The following is an 18,326-nucleotide window of genomic DNA, read 5'->3' on the forward strand; positions in this document are numbered from 1 at the left end:
TTTACATTATGTACACATTGAAAAACCAGTTGGATCTCACAAGCTGCTGAGTCTTCTGTCAGTGGGTCAGTCTGATCAGGCCACTGGAGAACCCAGGCCTAGATATGGTAAGACCTGCCTTATTCTCTCTGAATGTTTTTCAGCCCCTTGATTTAGCTAGTATCCATTTGTTGGTAAGCCTAATAAGACCCCCTCCCCAACTCTCTCCATGCTTGTTAGATTTCACTATATATATTTTTTCTTTTTTGTGTCCAAACTACTTTAGGATCTCATCTATTTTATGTTTCAGATGGTAGGCAAGTGGATCTACATAGGAGAGAGTTCTGGGCTTCCATGGGTAATGGGCTCGGGGAGGCCTTTGTCGAGAGTGGAACTGTAGATGCCACCACTATTACCAACAATATCCTCCATGTCTGCCAGGTCAAAGAAAATGTAAGATGAAGCCTACTTAATTATTGACCATTTTATACTGATCCACTGGCACAACATCCAACAACTGATTTGTGGATTTCACTTATGAGTGTAGATTTTAAGAATCTTTCAGGGTGGTTCAAAGCTCAAGGTCGGCAGTAGGTGCCACATACACCATTGGAAAATTGGTACCCTGAGGAATCATTTGAGATGCAGCTCAACACTGTATATTACTATTTTATGCAAATAAATGTTTTGAATCTGGCCTATTCAAAATTCTGAAAATTGTTGAGTGTATATAGGCTTGCAACATTTATGATTAGAGGGATTTATAAAGCAATTCAAGTAGTGAGTAGGTGATACACTAGTGATACAAGTGGGAATAGATTAACAATATAATGGTCAACGGAATCAACAAAACTAGTTAGAAGGCTAGTTGTAGTCCGGACCGTCACTAAACTACGTTTAGCAACAACACCTAGGTTCCAATTCACAGGTCTATAACCCACAACTAGGCTACAGAAAAAGCATTGTCAAAATCGGACTCAACCCCTCATTTTACTGCATGGGATTAGCATAAATTGGCAGTGTCTGTAAAGGATGTAACCCACTCTAAAGAGGAGAAAGAGATATTCCAAAGAGAGGGGGAAGTTCAGCTACATCTTTTAATTTAGATCATTCAAACCCAAATTATGCTCAATACTAATTTAGCAGACCAACTGGTTATGCAAGCACAATGGTAATTTCAACACAAACTTGTAAATCCAACTGGCTTGCCAGGTTGTCCTTAAGCACATTGTAGTAACTAGAAAGGAAAGACAGACACATAGCATTGTTTATGGGTAGTTTATTTCTGTACATACACCTGCTCATGGGTCATACACACACACATATTACATCTCTCACACATATACATTCAGAATATTCTACAGATTATATAAAAAGGATCGACTCTCATTCGCTGGGCAGGGTCCAATCATGGACTGTGATCTACTGAGAACATTTGTGTCCATGTCCGCAGAAGTACGCACACACAACTATCTGCATATTATGGCCTTACACCTTGATTTATAGGGGGATCAGACAGAAAGGTAGAACAGTGACGTTTGCACCAATACGCAACACAGAGGTCATCAGGTCAATGAGCACATTAGTTTGAAGAAAGAAAAAAATATCACATTTCTGAGACTACTGTATTTTCTTTGTAAGAAAAAAAGATTATTACGAGTGGGCCATTTTACATCCTTAAAAGGCTAGGTTTCTTCCTCTTTGGGCATGTCAAATTCAAACATGCTACAAATAATTCAAGATTAAAGTAATGTGCGTTGTTGAGTACATTTGACACTCGTATTTCTGAACATACCCTAAAGTGAGATTTTCTAATGCTACATTGCAGTTTTAGTTTTTTACTTATAATAATCCCCGTAGTGTGACCCATACCATCAACACAGTAGAGCACCGTAAACCTCAGTGGCTTTATTCATATTCTTATAGTTAATATACTGTATATCTGGATGCATTTCTAAATACTTGTGTATTGAGTTGGGAAAGAGATTAGCTGAATCCCATTTAAAAATGGCCTCCTCTCCTAATTATTCATTTGAAACTGGCACAGTAATATTGCGTTGCACTTTCATAACAGGCATGAATTCACAACAGGTGAAACCTTTTTGCGACAGACCACACCCATTGCCACACTCCCCTTTAATCAATTGGCATGAACACACACACACACTTGACCTCCACGGCCAATTTCAGCCTCCTAGGGCGAAACCTGTGGCCGTTAGTGGAGAGGTTTTTGTGGACCGACTGGAGCTTGCAGCTAAAACCAGTGAGATATTGCCTGATAAAAACAAAAGAGGAGCTGACACGCAGTCATCCCAGACCAATGGAGGAGTAGTACGTTAGGGCAAGTCAGATGAACCCTTCTGAAATGGAACACATCCAACCTTGAACAAACACACACACACATAATAGGCTGAGGTCAGCAGACAAGGAGAGGAGGCAGAGTGAGAATGCTAGGGACAAAGCCACAGTGTGCTTTAGTGTTGACACAGGACCACAGTGCATCAGAGCCCAAAACATAACAGCCATACCATACGTTATGCAAAAAACAATCCAGACCCATTTATTGAATACATACATTGCACAAACATGCACGCAAACACACACACGATGAACAAAAGTAACAAAATCAGTTATGGCAAAGTGATATTTCAAAGACAAAAACCCTGCTTCAGCAGTTTCAGCAACAAGGTTTAAGAGTATGTCCACGTCTGATTTGTCTGTTTTAACTAACATCCTCTCAAACTCAAACAAACACACACACACGTCCCCCTTTCACTGAACAGGTAAACAAAACTAAGAATACTAAAAAAAGCAAAACAAAAAAGATTCTGATCTGCATCACATATGAGCTCTTCTTCCGCTCATAATATTCAGCTGCCACATAGCAGCAGTTGCCAGGCAGCCAGAGACTATGGCCCGTCACCTGGATGCAGGTAATGTTAAAACTATATTGTTCCAGGTTCAGGTGTAGCATAGAGGTCCATACGTCTTATGAAGAGTACAGTCAGACAGTGTGATTGTCTCTGGATCGAGTGACGCACAGTCAAAGTGGTGCAGGGGGGAGGATGAGTCGATAGTAAGAGCCGAGGGGGCGACGATTTCGTTGTTTTTTTCTCCTCCTCGGCTGTTGGCCTAAGCTGTTCCTATAAGGCTGGCCAGTTTGCTACAAAGCTGTTCTGAATGGAGGTTCCTGGATGTTCTGAGCACGAGGACCACAGAACGTTGTTCCGATGAGCGGATCCACAGCACCAATTCAACTGCTCCCGACAGCACTGGGGGTCTATTTTTTTCTTTTGCGAGTAGAGATGGGGTAATGAAAGGGACGTGAAGATAGTGTTTCAAGAGTTTTCTCATGTTCAGATTGTGCCTTGTATTCAGGTCAGGGAGGGGGGGGGGGGGGGGTGAACAGAATTCCAGTTGTAGCACACAGAGAACCCACTTCAGGAGTCCAAAATCTCCAGTTCCAAGTTCCATCATGCTGGCCAAGGCTGGGTCTCCCTTGATGACCCGCAGGCTGATGCCAGACAACATGGCTCAAGGGTGTCAGAAGGTCACGGCTCCTGCGAGGGCTGCGTGGTGGGTGCGCTGGGCTTGTAAACAAGAGTAGGGAAGGAATGAACGGGTGTGGGGGGGGTGTTGGTCGGGGGAAGAGGGAACATGGTACCCTGTAAACAGAAAATGGTGGTGTGTTTGAGGGGCATAATGGCCATTGTGGATCTGTGATGGAGCCCAGAAGAGAGGCAGCACGGGAAGGTCTTCACTGGGCCGCAGTTTGGCTAGTCTGGTCTGAAAATGGGGATCTTGGGTAGGAACTCTATTAGGATCACCTGGTGGTGAAAAGAGGGATGATTAGTGGCGTGTGTGTGTGTGTGTGTGGGGGGGGGGGGTGCAGAATTGTGGGATATGCTCGTCTGACACCAAAACCATGGTTACTTACATATTCCATCATGTTGTTGGTTTCACACTTCCTCTTGCTCAATCTCCAATGCAAGCATAACTGTGAGAGAGAGAGAGGGGAGGGGGAGAGAGAGGGAGAGGGAGAGAGGGAGATAGAACAACACGAGAGGAAGAAATAGTTATCAACAAAACTGCCCACATCCTTCCCACTCTCTCACACCTGCATACACACACAAGAATTATGGTCCTTTTCCATTACCTGGTACCGGCTCAACTCAACTCGCCTTGTTTGGTTTTCCATTGGGCAGAGGTTGTGGATACAGTCCTGGTACTTCTTTTGGTATCGCTGTCGCGGCTCCAAGCGAGCCGAGGTGAAACCAGAGGGCCTGGGGCCCTCACCAGGGGGGTCCCCATGGGCAGTAGGCTGTCACACGTCAAGTTTTCACCGACGCCTCCCTCATTGGGGACGCGTCGGGCCAACGCAGTAGGGGGCAGCTGGCAAGACCATGCTGCCCGGTCTGCGCTACGTTCAATGTGTTGGTATTGAAGGCGGTCCTTCTGGTCCTCAAAAGGTGTTTTGATCAGGACGGACAATACGACGTCAGCGTCGTATATCGACAGACATGGAGTACGCTCCCCCGTCTGCACCGGGCGGCGGTCGGCTGGCTATGGGCGTTCTCCATCTGCGCAGCCTGAAGGCTCTCCACATCCCCGGCAGGGTGAATGTGGGTACAGGTGTGATGTCGCAGGGCGGTTCTCACCCTGACGAGTGGGGATTACGTCCGGACATAGTCGGGCAGGTCTGGGACCGATGCCGTGGCCGCCTGGGATTCTTTTTCCCCCATACATCTGATAGGTCAGTTGTTGGTGCGGATACGTCGGGAGCACAGGACCTTGGTCCTGTTCGCGTCGGACCGGGGCACAGCTGTGTGGTTCCCGGTCCTGATCCAGCTTGTTAGCCCCGCCGTGGCCTGTTCCTTGGTCGTCGCGGGCCCTCTCTCAGGCGCACGGGTCTCTGTGTTAGTTCCCTGTGCTGGGCCAGCCTCTGATGGTTTGGCTGGTGAGAGGGTGAGTCTGGAGAGGATGGACCCGTCTGTGGTCGACACCATCCGGTACGCACATGCTCCCTCCACTATCGCGGGTTACGCGGGTAGGTGACGTATTTTCCAAGAGTGGTGTAAGGTGGGGGGCTGGGAACTGGTGTCCTGCCCCCTGGACGCTGTCCTTTTCCTTCCGTCAGTCTATTTTGGCTTCGACGATGAGCCGTGGCTATATCCTCTTGTCATGAGGGGTTTTGAGGGCGTTACGTTGTTCAGCCACCCTCTTGTGAAGCGTTTCCTGCTTGGCGCTCGCCGCCTTAAGCCGGTGAAACGTTCTCTGTCTCCGAGTTGGGACCTCCAACTGGTCCTCGGCCGGTTGTCCGAGGCCCTGTTTGAGCCTCTTGAGCAGGCGTCTTTGGAACAGCTGCAAGACTGCATTCCTGCTGGCCATCACCTCCGCTAAGCGCGTGGGTGAGCTCTGTGCTCTCTCGGTGTGGCCTGAGTGCTTGTCTATTCGTGTCAATAGCGGTGCGACTCTGAGGCCTAATCCAGTCTTCGTGCCAAAAAAAATATCCGGAGCTCTTTTCGCTCCAGGGATATTGTGGTTCAGGCGTTTCATCCGCCTCCTCACGCTGGTGAGTTAGAGGCGAGCCTTCACCTGTCGTGTCCAGTCCGGGCTTTGGGGGTTTACCTCAGCCGGACTCAGGACCACCGATCAGCTCTTTGTTTGTTACGGTGGCTCTCGCGCTGGTAAAGCACTGTCGAAACAGCGCCTGTCACATTGGTTGTGCGAGGGCATTGCCCTTTGCTACACGTTGGCTGGGCTGGCCCCCCCTGGCACTCCACTCGTGGAATGGCGGCCTCTGCCGCCTTGTTAGGGGGGGCCTCGGTGGAGGACATCTGTCCTCCCCGGGTCCCTTCGTTAGGTTTTACCTCATGGACATGACTGGGGGTTCTGTCTCCCAGGCGGTTCTGAGGTCTGGACTTCCCCTGCGTCCCGCCCTTCGGTGGGTTAGCAGGGATGTGTGGGTGTGTGCCACGAGGTGATGTGTCACACGTGGTCCCGCCTGTGCTGTGCATTTTAGGGGTTCTAGTTCCCTCTTTTTCGCACTTGGGTGGAGTTGACTGCCGCCCCCTCTTCGCTAGGAAGGGGGGGGTGACGGGACTCCCCTCCCCCCTGGTGGTAGGGCTTGCGGGTCCTCAGGGGGTACATTTGTCGGGCCTCGCGTCTGCTCTGCCCCATATCTCGATATGGCGAAGAGCGAGACGCGATTGCCAGTACGAGTATATAACGATAGTACTGGCTGAGCGTCTCGCTCTTAGCGCGCCCTGAGGTCCCTTGAGGGGGTTTTTTCCTGTTGGAAAACTTTTCCTGAGGAAGGGCGAGTATGACCACGCCTGGTGACTTATAGGAGGTCACTGGGGCGGGGCCTGGTCAAGTGCAAGGGTGCTTTGTTTTCGTTCATGTAGTACAGTAGGTACTGGTTCTCTTCCTACCTTGCTGATAGGGTGCAGCGGGTTGAGGTCAGTGGCACTATGTCAGAGGCCAAGCCCATTGTATGTGGGGTCCCACAAGGAAGCATGCTAGGACCTCTCCTTTTTTTACTGTACATAAATGACATGTGAGCAGCATGCTCATGTAACTTGTTTTTATTTGCAGACGACTCAGCCCTGCTAGTCTCACACAAGGATCAGAACAGATGCTAGGTGAAGAACTTGCAGGGGTCAACAGGTGGCTTTCGGACAACAGGCTTTCTCTTCACCTAGGTAAGACAGAGGCAGTACTATTAGGCTCCAAGCCCAAGCTCAGGAAAGCACAGGAGTTTAACATCCAGCTAGGAGCTGTAACCCTAAAACAGCAAAAAAAAAGTATCTAGGCTGTATGATAGACGGGAGCCTAGATGGGGAGGCTATGGCCTCCCAAGTACTGGGCAAAGTCAACGCCCGCACCAGGTACTTAGCTAGGAAAGCCAACCTCCTTGGCAGAGATAGCCTCAGGCTACTAGCAAATAGCCTAGTACTCTGCCACTTTGACTATGGTAGTGTGTCGTGGTTTGAGGGCCTGACAGTGAACATAAAAAAGAAGCTTCAGGTTTCCCAAAATAAGCTGGTAAGGGTGGTAATGGGTCTTGGCCCTCGCACCCACATAGGGAGGAGTCACTTCCAGGAGCTTAACTGGCTTCCTGTGGAGGCCAGAGTTACCCAGCTCAGACTGAACATAGTGCACAATATTGGTAGTGCACAATATCATAAACCAAAGGTCCCCTAGATACCTCCAGAACTACTTCACCCCGGTCAACGAATCCCACAACCACAGAACTAGAGCAAGCATAGCAAACCTGAAGCCTGTTTCTTTCCGATCCAAACTGGGCCAGTGCTCCCTTACTTTCTCTGGAGCCCAGGATTGGAACAAGCTGCCTATCCCCATCAAACAGAGCTTGAGCCTCCACAGCTTCAAGAGAAGCGTCAGGAAGTGGCTCATGGACAGAATAGAGGAATAGACCCCTATAGTTTGAATGGGTTTCCAATCAGTTTTTAGTTATTGTGGGGTATACAATTTTAGCGATAGGTTAGTCTTTTAATGTTTTAAATGTATGATTTTTGTGTTATTGTCAGTTTTTAGTTATTGTGGGGTATACAATTTTAGCGATAGGTTAGTCTTATAATGTTTTAAATGTATGAGTTTTGTATTATTGTCGTGTTTTTGTTGTGGCCTAACAGCCCTGGGACCATGACGGAAATAAGGGTTTTACTCTCTCATGTTATCCTTTGGATCCTTGTTGTGTGTTTTTAATCCATCAATAAAATAAAATAAAATCAAACGTTATCAAACGAAGAGAAATGGCCTCCCCCTCCCCTCATCCTAAATCGGTACTAGAGTAATGATTTTTTTTACAAATTAAGTGGTAGTTACACAAGCAGCTGCACTGTTTGTTGTACAGAACTTGTAAGTTGCTTTGGATAAGTTGCTTTTTTAGTATCAGCTAAATGACTAAATGTAAATGTAGACGAATCAGTGACAGACATCCCTGCAAAACCCACCCCCATTGACTGGGGTTCTACCTACAGTGGAAAATGAAGTAACTGATACCAAAAGTGAGTAGATTCGAGTAGAGCCGGTACCATGTCATGGAAAAGCGCCATTATCTTGCCTACTCACCTTGTGGTAGAGTCTGCTGTTCTCCCACTCCAGCAGCTTCTCTATGGATCTCCCTGTCTGCAAGGTAAAGAGTGATACAAATAGTCAGGGCCATACATATTTGGACATCAATGCAATTTTTGCTCTGTACACCACCACAATGGATTTGAAATGAAACAATCAAGATGTGCTTTAAGTGCAGCTTTAATTTGAGGGTATTACATCCAAATCAGGTGAACGGTGTAGGAATTGCAACAGTTTCTATATGTGCCTCCTCCATTTTAAGGGACCAAAAGTAATTGGACCATTGGCTGCTCAGCTGTTCCATTGCCAGGTGTGTGTCATTCCATCATTATTTCATTTATAAGGAGCAGATAAAATGTTAATTTCAAGTGTTTATTTGCATTTGGAATTGTTGCTGTCAACTCTCAATATGAGGTCCAAAGAGCTGTCACTATCAGTGAAGCAAGCCATCATTAGGCTGACAAATCTAAACAAACACATGGACAACACAAAGAAGATCATGGCCGACCCCTCCCACCCCGGCATCTTCACCCTGCTGGCCTGCTACCCTATGGGAGAAGGCTGCGGATACCGAAGGCTGTGAAAGCCCGACATAGACTGAGCTTTTTCCCCTCAGCCGCCAGGCTGATCAATGACTCAGGCACCCGCGCCGCCAATTGACACTGGCAAAATACTGCACTGGTCTTTACTGGAACTCTGCACTTTACACATATATATATATTTATTAGTGCTGTCAGGCGATTAAAAAAAAATCTAATTAATTACAGGATTTGTAATTAATCTAATTAATCGCATTTTAATCGCATAACCATTTTATGCCTGATATTCTATAATCATATTTCAAATTGCATGTGTCCAGATGGCAGAATTCAGTACTGTATCTACAAAACCTTCTGTTTAATCTTCCATCTATTAATTTGCTTAGATTTTTCAGGTCTGGTCAATTTGAGCATGGTGTTATTCAGTCAAAGATAAAAAAAAATGTATTGATATTCTCATTTGGTTCATTACAATTGACTCAAAATAAAAGTTTCATTCAATCAATCACCGCGCAGATTGATTGATTGAATGAAAATGTTATTAACAGATTGCAGAATGGGTACAATACAGTACGGCTCAATACACACAATTGTTAAGGGGATGCAGACCAGAGAAAGACTTTCGTCTTGTTTACTTCAGGGTCCCCCATTTTCAATTCATAATGAATTGTAAGTAAGGGTGCAACTTGCACCGTGCAATCCATTCTTTGTGGATCTAGCCCACAGTATTTCTGACACTGGGAATACATTCCCTGAGATTCATAGATGTCCCTAGAATCAGATACCAAGAACATGCAAATGGACCATATTAAAAAAAAGTCTGTAAATGTGTATTCTACATTATTATGGAATGAATGATACAAAAAAAATTATTAAAAAAAAATACATTTTTTTGTAATTAATTTTGAGTTAATTTTCATAACGCGATAATTTGCTGTGTAATTAATTAATCTAATTAACGCGATAAACTGACAGCCCTAATATTTATTTAAATGATTAATCCTCCACTACACTGTTTTTGTCCTGTTGTTATTGTGAAAAAAAAATAAGAAAAATGCATACACTACTGTAATGCCGCAACAATTACCTATGTGTTTTACACAAATGGCTTAATAAAGGAATCTGAATCTGACATCAGAGAGATAGCAAAAACATTAGGGGCTAGATCCACAAAGAATGGATTGCACGGAGCAAGTTGCACCCTTACTTAAAATTCATTATGAATTGAAAATGGGGGACCCTGATGTAAATAAGACGAAAGTCTCTCTGGTCTGCATCCCCTTAACACATTGGTAGCTAAAAACGGCGTAAGTCATTATTGCCCGCCATGCGTTGAACGCCAACAACGGCGTAAATCGTTTTTGGGAGCAATATTTCATTTTTTCGCCATGACATTCATAATTCATCCAGCCTCCCTCCGGACTGCAGCGGCACCCTGTATGAGATTGCAACGCCTCAATACCGCCGCCTGGTGGATGGTCGGGCGAGTTACACTCTTGCCAAAACCGGAAGTGGCGATCGTGCGTCGAGGAAATCCCTCCGGCAGTCATATCTTGTTACGTGGATCCAGACAAACACTCTAGTCCATTGGGATCGCTTTCGAAACGCAATAATCGATATGATTTCAGCGTTTATTGAGCCATACAAACCGGAAATGGATATAGGAAATCAACGTCAAATAATTGGGATCTTTTTCCTCCAGTCTCATCGGCGAACAGTAAGAGGAATATAACGTTATTTATAGCCCGATTGTTTATTTATTTCACTGCAAACCATCTGCTCAACATATCAACCCATACTAAATAAAGCCGTTACTGACGATTAAGGAATTATAAACGACCCCCCCCCTTTCCTTCACGCATGATGAAGCATAATGTATACCGATCATATACATTTGAATTTTTTTATATAGCGTGTATAGGAAAGAAACGCCAATCGATAATCTATCATATGCAGAAAAACATACTTATATTCTAGACGGTATTAACACAACAATGTATGAATGAAAAAATATAACGTTCCCACATCCTGAACGATAGATAATCGATGTTGAATGGGCCATAGTAATGTCAATATAGCAATACAATTTAAAAAGTTATAGCCCTGCAAAGAAGGTAAACATCTCCATAGGCTTTCAACTGTGGCAGACCGGGTACAATGATGGGCACAACCCCCGGCGCCCAATGTGTTAACAATTGTGTGTATTGAGCCGTACTGTATTGTACCCATTCTGCAATCTGTTAATACAATTTTGATTCAAATCAATCAATCTGCACGGTGATTGATTGAATGCAAATTTTATTAACAGATTGCAGAATGGGTACAATACAGTACGGCTCAATACACACAATTGTTAACACTTTCAGAGCCCTTGCTTAACCTTGATTTACCTGTTGAATGCCACCATCCACTTCAATGTTAGCGTTAAAAACGCCTAATCTATGTTTTAAATTATGGCTATGTGTCTAATCTGCCCGTCGCTTTATCAATGACTCGTTTGCAGTCAACATTGTCGAAGCGGATTGTTTTTTTATCGGTTCATTTTCGTTTTATAGCATTTTGAAAAGCCCTTGTTTTCAAGAAAAATATAAAGATTCCATGATAAAAGACATTTACTGGAATATTCTAGAATACACAAAAACTGTCATTTTTCGGCCTATTTATGAATCGTTTTCAAATAAACGCTAGATTATCGATAGTATATGTGTACGTATGCACGCTATAGACGCAAGCTGAAAAATCGATTCTCTTATTTCCTCATCAGCGATCGCACACACAGACACATCACACATAGGGCAAATGCTGAGATCTCAGCGAATACAACTCTGATTATCCCAAGACTGGTAAAATAGATTCCTTACCTCAGATCAGATGTTCTCCAAAAAGATTATTCCAATTCCTGATCGCCATTCCAAATATCGATCACGCTTATTGATTGATTATTGGCTGCTGTGAATATATATTCCAGGCTGATTCCCGTCCCGCGATGACATCCATGTTGATCAGACTTCTTGCCAGCACATTGAGCCAGCTGGCTCCGCCTCTACAGATCCCAGGTCAGTCTAAGCGACTGACCTGCAGTTACACAGGGATAGACGATAGGGGGCGCTTTTTTCCATTCTGAGCTCCTGTAGGGGCTGGTGTACCAACGGGAGACTCAGTTGATGAAATATGATTTCAGATCGCTAAAACGATATTTGTCGTCGTGGGCACTCAACGGGGGGGCTGATCAAACGAGATATGTCGTCCGTGGCACTGAAAGGGGTTAAGGGGATGCAGACCAGAGAAAGACTTTTGTCTTGTTTACATCAGGGTCCCCCATTTTCAATTCATAATGAATTTTAAGTAAGGGTGCAACTTGCTCCGTGCAATCCATTCTTTGTGGATCTAGCCCCTAGGTGTGGCCAAATAAACCGTTTGGTACATTCTTAAAAAGAATGAACACCCTGGTGAGCTTAGCAACACCCAGAAGACCCCGGAAAACAAATGTGATGGATGACAGAATAATTATTTCCCTGGTAAAAAAAAAAATCCCTTCACAACAGTTGGCCAGATCAAGAACACTCTCCAGGAGGTAGGCATATAAAAGACGGTTGAAACGGGTATGTCAACCGGCAGTGGAATGGTTTCTCTGGAAGCCCATGGTGTTACCAGGGCCGGTGATGGCCAAACACTTGCAATCATGCCAGTTTCCAAGAGAAAAAATTATAAGAGAAGACGGAGCAGGGAAACCTGGGAAAGCCGGCTGAGACTTCCTGATCGACTTACCGCGGACAGTCCTGTTGACCCTGATAAAGAACTAGCACGTTGGAACGACCGATCAGTGGGCTATGCTTACTGGTTCCTGCCTCAGAATAAGGCATGTTGTATAATTAAAAAAAAAAGGAAGGCATTATTTCTTTGGCTCGAATAGATTTAGTTTGTTTATATTTTTAGAACAGTACCCATAATAATGGAACCAGTTCTTGGACCAAAGCCTGACCAACAGCCTAATGCTTTGAAATACTTTGAATGTTATTGAAATACCTTGACTGTTATTTGAATCACTAACTATTTGTTCTTCCCATGCACAGGGACAACAAGTGGAAACCAGGACCCAGTCAAGCTTATTTGTGTTTAGAACTATGATTTGAAATTGGTTATGTCTGTAGCTTCTTTGATATATATATATATATATATATATATATATATTTTATTTTTGTAATTGTGTTTTAATGCACAATTAAGGGGCGGTATGTAGAAGCAGAAACCAACTTGGTGGATTTATATTGTTAGAATATTAGAACTTACATTGTTTAGACTAGAGGTTGTTTTATGTTTGAACACTAGGGGGCACACCACCTCCATTATAGCACCTCCTCTATAAGTAAAGTAACCTAGCCGATTACTGTAATCCATGCACCCGTTATGGAGATTAGTTTTCCTACCTGTTTCACTGTTTGGAACTGATAGACAGAGCAACTGACAACTGCTCTAATTGAACCATTTATTCACTATCATTCACCTTTGGACAATAAAACCCTGTAAACCGTACCAGCCGCAACTTGGGACATTCTTCTATATTTACATCACAAATTTTGTTACTGAGTAGAGAACTAATTATGGGTGCATCGTGACTCCTGTCAGCACATTCGGGGAGTGACAGTCGGCCACTACAATCATGAGAAGACTTCAATAAAGTAAACCATTGGAGAGCCTTAAAAACAGGAAGACCAGATTAGAGTTTCCCAGAAAACATGAAAAAAAACATACAGTTCTGGAAGAACATCCTATGAACAGATGAGATAAAGATCAACTTGTACCAGAATGATGGGAAGAGAAGAGTATGGAGAGGAAAGTAACTACTCATGATCCAAAGCATATCACCTCATATCAGTAAAGCATGGTGGTGGTAGTGTTATGGTGTGAGCATGTATGGCTGCTAATGGAACTGGTTCCCTTGTATTTATTGATGATGGGACTGCTGACAAAAGCAGTAGGATGAAGTGTTTCTGGCAATATTATCTGCTCATATTCAGTCAAATGCTTCAGAAGTCATTGGGCGGTGCTTCACAGTGCAGATGGAAAATGACCCGAAACATACCGAGTTTTTTAAGGCAAATAAGTGGAATGTTGGTCACGGATTTCACTTGCTGAAGACAAAACTGAAGGGGAAATGCCACAAGAACAAGCAGGAACTGAAGACAGTTGCAGTAAAGGCCTGCATGAAACCCAGTGTCTAGTGATGTCTCTGGGTTCCATACTGCAGTCTGCAGTCATTGACTGGAAAGGATTTTCAACCAAGTATTAAAAATTACAATTTGATCTATGATTGTTAATTTGTCCAAATACTTTTGGTCCCCTTAAAAAGGTGAAAGCACATGTAGAAACCTTCTTCGTTTTTTTTATTCATATGGTGTTTTATATGGTGTTTTAGCAGATCTCAGCTTACCTTACTAAACATGCATACTGCTATTGATGTTGAAAAAGGGTTGAGAAATACACTACAAGACTTTTAAAGTTGTTTGAAAGTCGCTAGGCATGTGGGTAATTCACCCTTGTGACAACTAGGGCTGACCCTGATTAGTCGACTAATCGGTCGAAAGGAGCCGTAGTCGACTGCCAACCTCTTAGTCGAATAAAAAAAAATATATATATAATTTTTGTATCATTCTTTCCAAAAGAAAAGAGGCCTAGAAGCGTGGCTAATGGCACGCATACCAGAGGCTAACTGAACAGGCACAGAGGCACTGAAAGAGGATTTCACCCATCTAATGAACACACTAGACTAGACAAATATCAAGATGTATCCATCAGTGGACCAATTGCATGCTTTTGCAGAGGACAAGAAGCCTTCAGTCGACTCCTTCAGACATTAAGCACCCTCACAGCCCAAATGGAATGATTTAAAAAAAATATATACTTTTTTTTCTTTTTTTAGTCGACTAACGGCACATTTTGGCCAATCATAGTCGACTATCCAAATCCTTAGTCTGGGACATCCCTAGTGACAACCACCGAGTGGTTTATTTGATTAACGACACGCTACGTTACTGTACGCTCTGCTACAGTACAAGCCATTCAAATCAGCACGTCCAACTTTCACTTTCAGTTGCTATTAACACATCAAGTGCCGTTCATGGATCCGAGTGGCTTGTAGCAGTGATAATGTATACTAGTCAGTGGTTTTCAAAAGGGTGAATTGCCCATGCCTAGTAAGACCTGCTAAAACACACAGGGTATACACTTATGAACACAAAATTACAATAGTAAAAGTAAAAATTAGACCAGTATGGTCCTTTAACTATTTCCCTACACTGTTTGTTTATTTGGTTTTTCTATGAGATAACCCCAAAGGCACATGAATATCATGGTGGTTATGTTCAAGCATTGGGGCACATATATGCACGTGTGTGTGTCTGACCCTTTTGCTGAGGCAGATGACTGGCCAGAGGCTGAAGCCCAGTGTGCAGCAGCAGCAGAGGCAGCCACACAGGAGCCAGCGCACATTCACCGGTAGCGTCTTCTTCAGGCAACCATTCACGCGGTTGATACTGGCCTTGAACTCCTCTGGTGCCACCTAAAGATGTGGTTGAAATAACATAAGCCATTTTGGTGGTCGCTTTCTTTCCAAAGCGCCTTACAATAACGAGTGTGTATACATTTCAAGCACGAGTGGCCCCCAGTGTGAACGGTTGTCGTGGATAATGGTGCAATCAAAATGCTCGCATATACAAAATGACAGACACAAAAGTCTAGTTGGTTTGAATGTATTATTTTACGTCCATTTCTGTATTCCTTATATTGTTAACATAATCAAGTCACACTAAAAAATAGATCTCAGCGTCATTGATATTAATCAACAGGGCTGCATGAATAATCGCATCCGATACTGCAACCCAAAATCTTTGAGAGGACAGACGAGCCCGCCTTGCAGGTTCCCGTCAGCGATCATCTAATATCAATGCAACACTCGACTGAGAAGGTCCAGTATGAATGTTTTGCTACAGCCCCCACCCCAAAAAGTGTCAATCGGGGTCAGGTTTCAAGATGGCCTGTAAGGCTGCCAGTGCCAACCTCATCATCAATTAATGTCTTAATTTGTCACACATTTTGTTAGACAATTAGTCTCATATATATATGCTGTCATCACATGAGCACTAAAATTAAAGAGGACCCTGCCTTTGCATGACAAGATGTAGGAAATACAAAGATGCATCAATTAAATCAACTAACCAATTAGTTGGACAAAGTTCACCAATACTTGTTTTAGTCAAAGACAGTCCTATTGGTCTGAGCTAGAAGATAATGCAACAACGCCTATGGACCGGTGTTCAGATAGGTAGGTACATATTGGACACTTACCTTCCCTGTAAGTGCTGAGGGAAACTCGGACTCAAATTTGTTACTGAGTCCAAACCTGTGAGCAGGGAGACAATGATTATATTTCAATGATAAAAACGTTACAGTTAGTTAACCTCGAAGATAAATAACTAAATGAGCCAGCAGCCAGTACCATGGCTCACAGCGGTGCTATACAGCGTTAGTTAGCTTACAACATAAAGTTAGTAGCTAGCGTTAGCTAGGTGACCGGATCACGTTATGGAGGACGACATACAGTCAGCCAACTGTCTTGGTTTGACATGAACACATCGGTACTTTATTTCACACAACAATGTTACTTTACACACACGACTAAATTGGCCAAGGCCTTGAGAAACGAACATTAATGCAAGCTAGCCACTTAACCACATTCGAGGTTGTTAGCTGGATAGCTGCCCCTCACCAGGAGGTAGGTGATCGTTAGCTTGGCTAGTTTACAAGCCGCTATCCCACAGCAAGGTAATCACTTTGTTATCATTTCACTGTTAGTTTTAAATCGTTTTTCAATCCTCGTAAACCCCGTCGGTTGCTTACACGGTGACGTGGCCGGACCCTCGCACCACCACCGGGTCCGGAGCGTACTTTAGCAGCTGCTCCTCCGCGGCCCTGTCCTCGTCCTCCTCCTCCTCCTCCTCCTCGTAGATCTCGTCAAAGTCCTCCATCATCGCACGACTCGGCCTCGCGCTTCCCGGGAGAGGCGCCGGGAGAGACACGGTGCCGCCTTTTACAGTGAATCCTTACCCGAGAAACGATTACAAAAAAGAAACGGGAACGACAACAACCACAAAATCTCCGTCCAGCAGCGACGACAGTTCACATCGTTCGATCGGTAAGTTTCAGGCTCCAAAACAAAACATCAACATCCGCCGCAGTACCCAGACGACACCGGAAGGGGGACCGACGTGCTTGCGTCATCAACTCCAGTCTAGTAGAGCGTGAGCCACTCTCTAGTCAATGGGGTCCAGCTGCAACGCCGGGGAATCCTCTCACTGGGCAAGCCACGAACCTACTTTCTATAGAAGCAGATTGATTGATTGATTGATTGATTGATTGATTGATTGAAAACTTTATTAACAGATTGCAGAATGGGTACATATTGATTGATTGATTGAAAACGTTATTAACAGATTGCAGAATGGGTACAGTACAGTACAGCTCAATACATACAATTGTTAACACTTTCAGTGCCACGAGGTGGCGCCAGAGTTAGCTCTTGAATGCCACCAGCGGCGCCAATGTTACGCTTAATATCGCCTAATCTATGTTTTAAATGTGTCTAATCTGCCCGTCGCTTATCAAAGAATCCTTTTCCAGTCAGTGCTGTCAAGGCAGATTGGTTTTTTATCGCTTCATTTCCGTTTGAGAGCATTTTGAAAAGCACCCGTTTTGAGGTAAAAAACAGTCCATTCTGGATCATTCTATGATAATCGTCTTTTACTGGAATATTCCAGAACGTTGATATTTGTCGGCCTATTTATGAATCGTTTTCAAATAAACGCTAGATGATCAATATTATACGTGCACGCACGCACATTCGAGCCGCGCACGGATAATCGCTGTGTTCATTTCATCTTGGATTTTTACAGTGAAACCGATAGAGCCCATTTCACAAAACAGCTTATATCTTCATCAAAATGAGTCTGATTATCCTAACACTGATAACATAGATTCCTTACCTGACATCAGATGGTATCCAACTGGTATATTCCAATTCCTGATCACCATTCGAAAAAATCGATAAGTGTATAGATCCAACGTGATACAGTAGTACACATGATTCCGCAGGGCTCAGAGGATCCAGAATGAACTCTGATAACCCCGGCTGCATCAGTGGACTGGAAAATGTGGAGTACAGGATTTTTTCCTCCATACATTTTCATTGAGTCCATTCCAAAATCCCTTATGTCATCTGGGAGACGATAGGGGGCGCTTTTTTCCACATCTGATCGCCGGCGGCGCTCGGGTAGACTAGGGTAGGCTCGCGTGATGCAATATGATTTCAGATCGCTAAAAAAAGAAAAGAAAAAAATTTCGGAGAAATCTCGTGAGTGGCTTTCAACGAGATATTAATAATTCCGAGAAAACTTGTGAGTGGCATAGAAAGTGTTAAGGGGATGCAGACCAGAGAAAGACTTTCGTCTTGTTTACATCAGGGTCCCCCATTTTCAATTCATCATAACATATATGACATACATGACATACACATAGACACAGGGAGCGAAATTAAAGCCCGCAAAGCGCCATTGGCGAGCAGATTTTACGTTTGGCGGGTGGGACTGAGAGGTCTGTCCGCCATGTGGCGGGCAACGAAACAGTCATGTGAAAACCGATCGAATAACATGATCC

At 44.1% G+C, this 18,326-nt stretch overlaps 1 protein-coding gene across 1 annotated transcript; it reads right to left on the reverse strand.

The window, feature by feature from the left end:
- Window positions 1-1,242: 1,242 nt before the first annotated feature.
- chic2 (cysteine-rich hydrophobic domain 2) lies at window positions 1,243-16,824 on the reverse strand. The gene is made up of 6 exons (XM_084319152.1): window positions 16,515-16,824; window positions 15,963-16,017; window positions 15,022-15,177; window positions 8,077-8,133; window positions 3,917-3,976; window positions 1,243-3,806 (listed from the first exon to the last, which is right to left on the reverse strand). Exons 1-6 carry the CDS (start codon window positions 16,643-16,645, stop codon window positions 3,756-3,758), a joined length of 510 nt encoding a protein of 169 aa, XP_084175278.1. The 5' UTR covers window positions 16,646-16,824; the 3' UTR covers window positions 1,243-3,755.
- Window positions 16,825-18,326: the final 1,502 nt, after the last annotated feature.

Source organism: Notolepis coatsorum (assembly GCF_963971535.1).
Source record: "Notolepis coatsorum genome assembly, chromosome: 7".
In the NCBI taxonomy this organism is placed as follows: Eukaryota; Metazoa; Chordata; class Actinopteri; order Aulopiformes; family Paralepididae; genus Notolepis; species Notolepis coatsorum.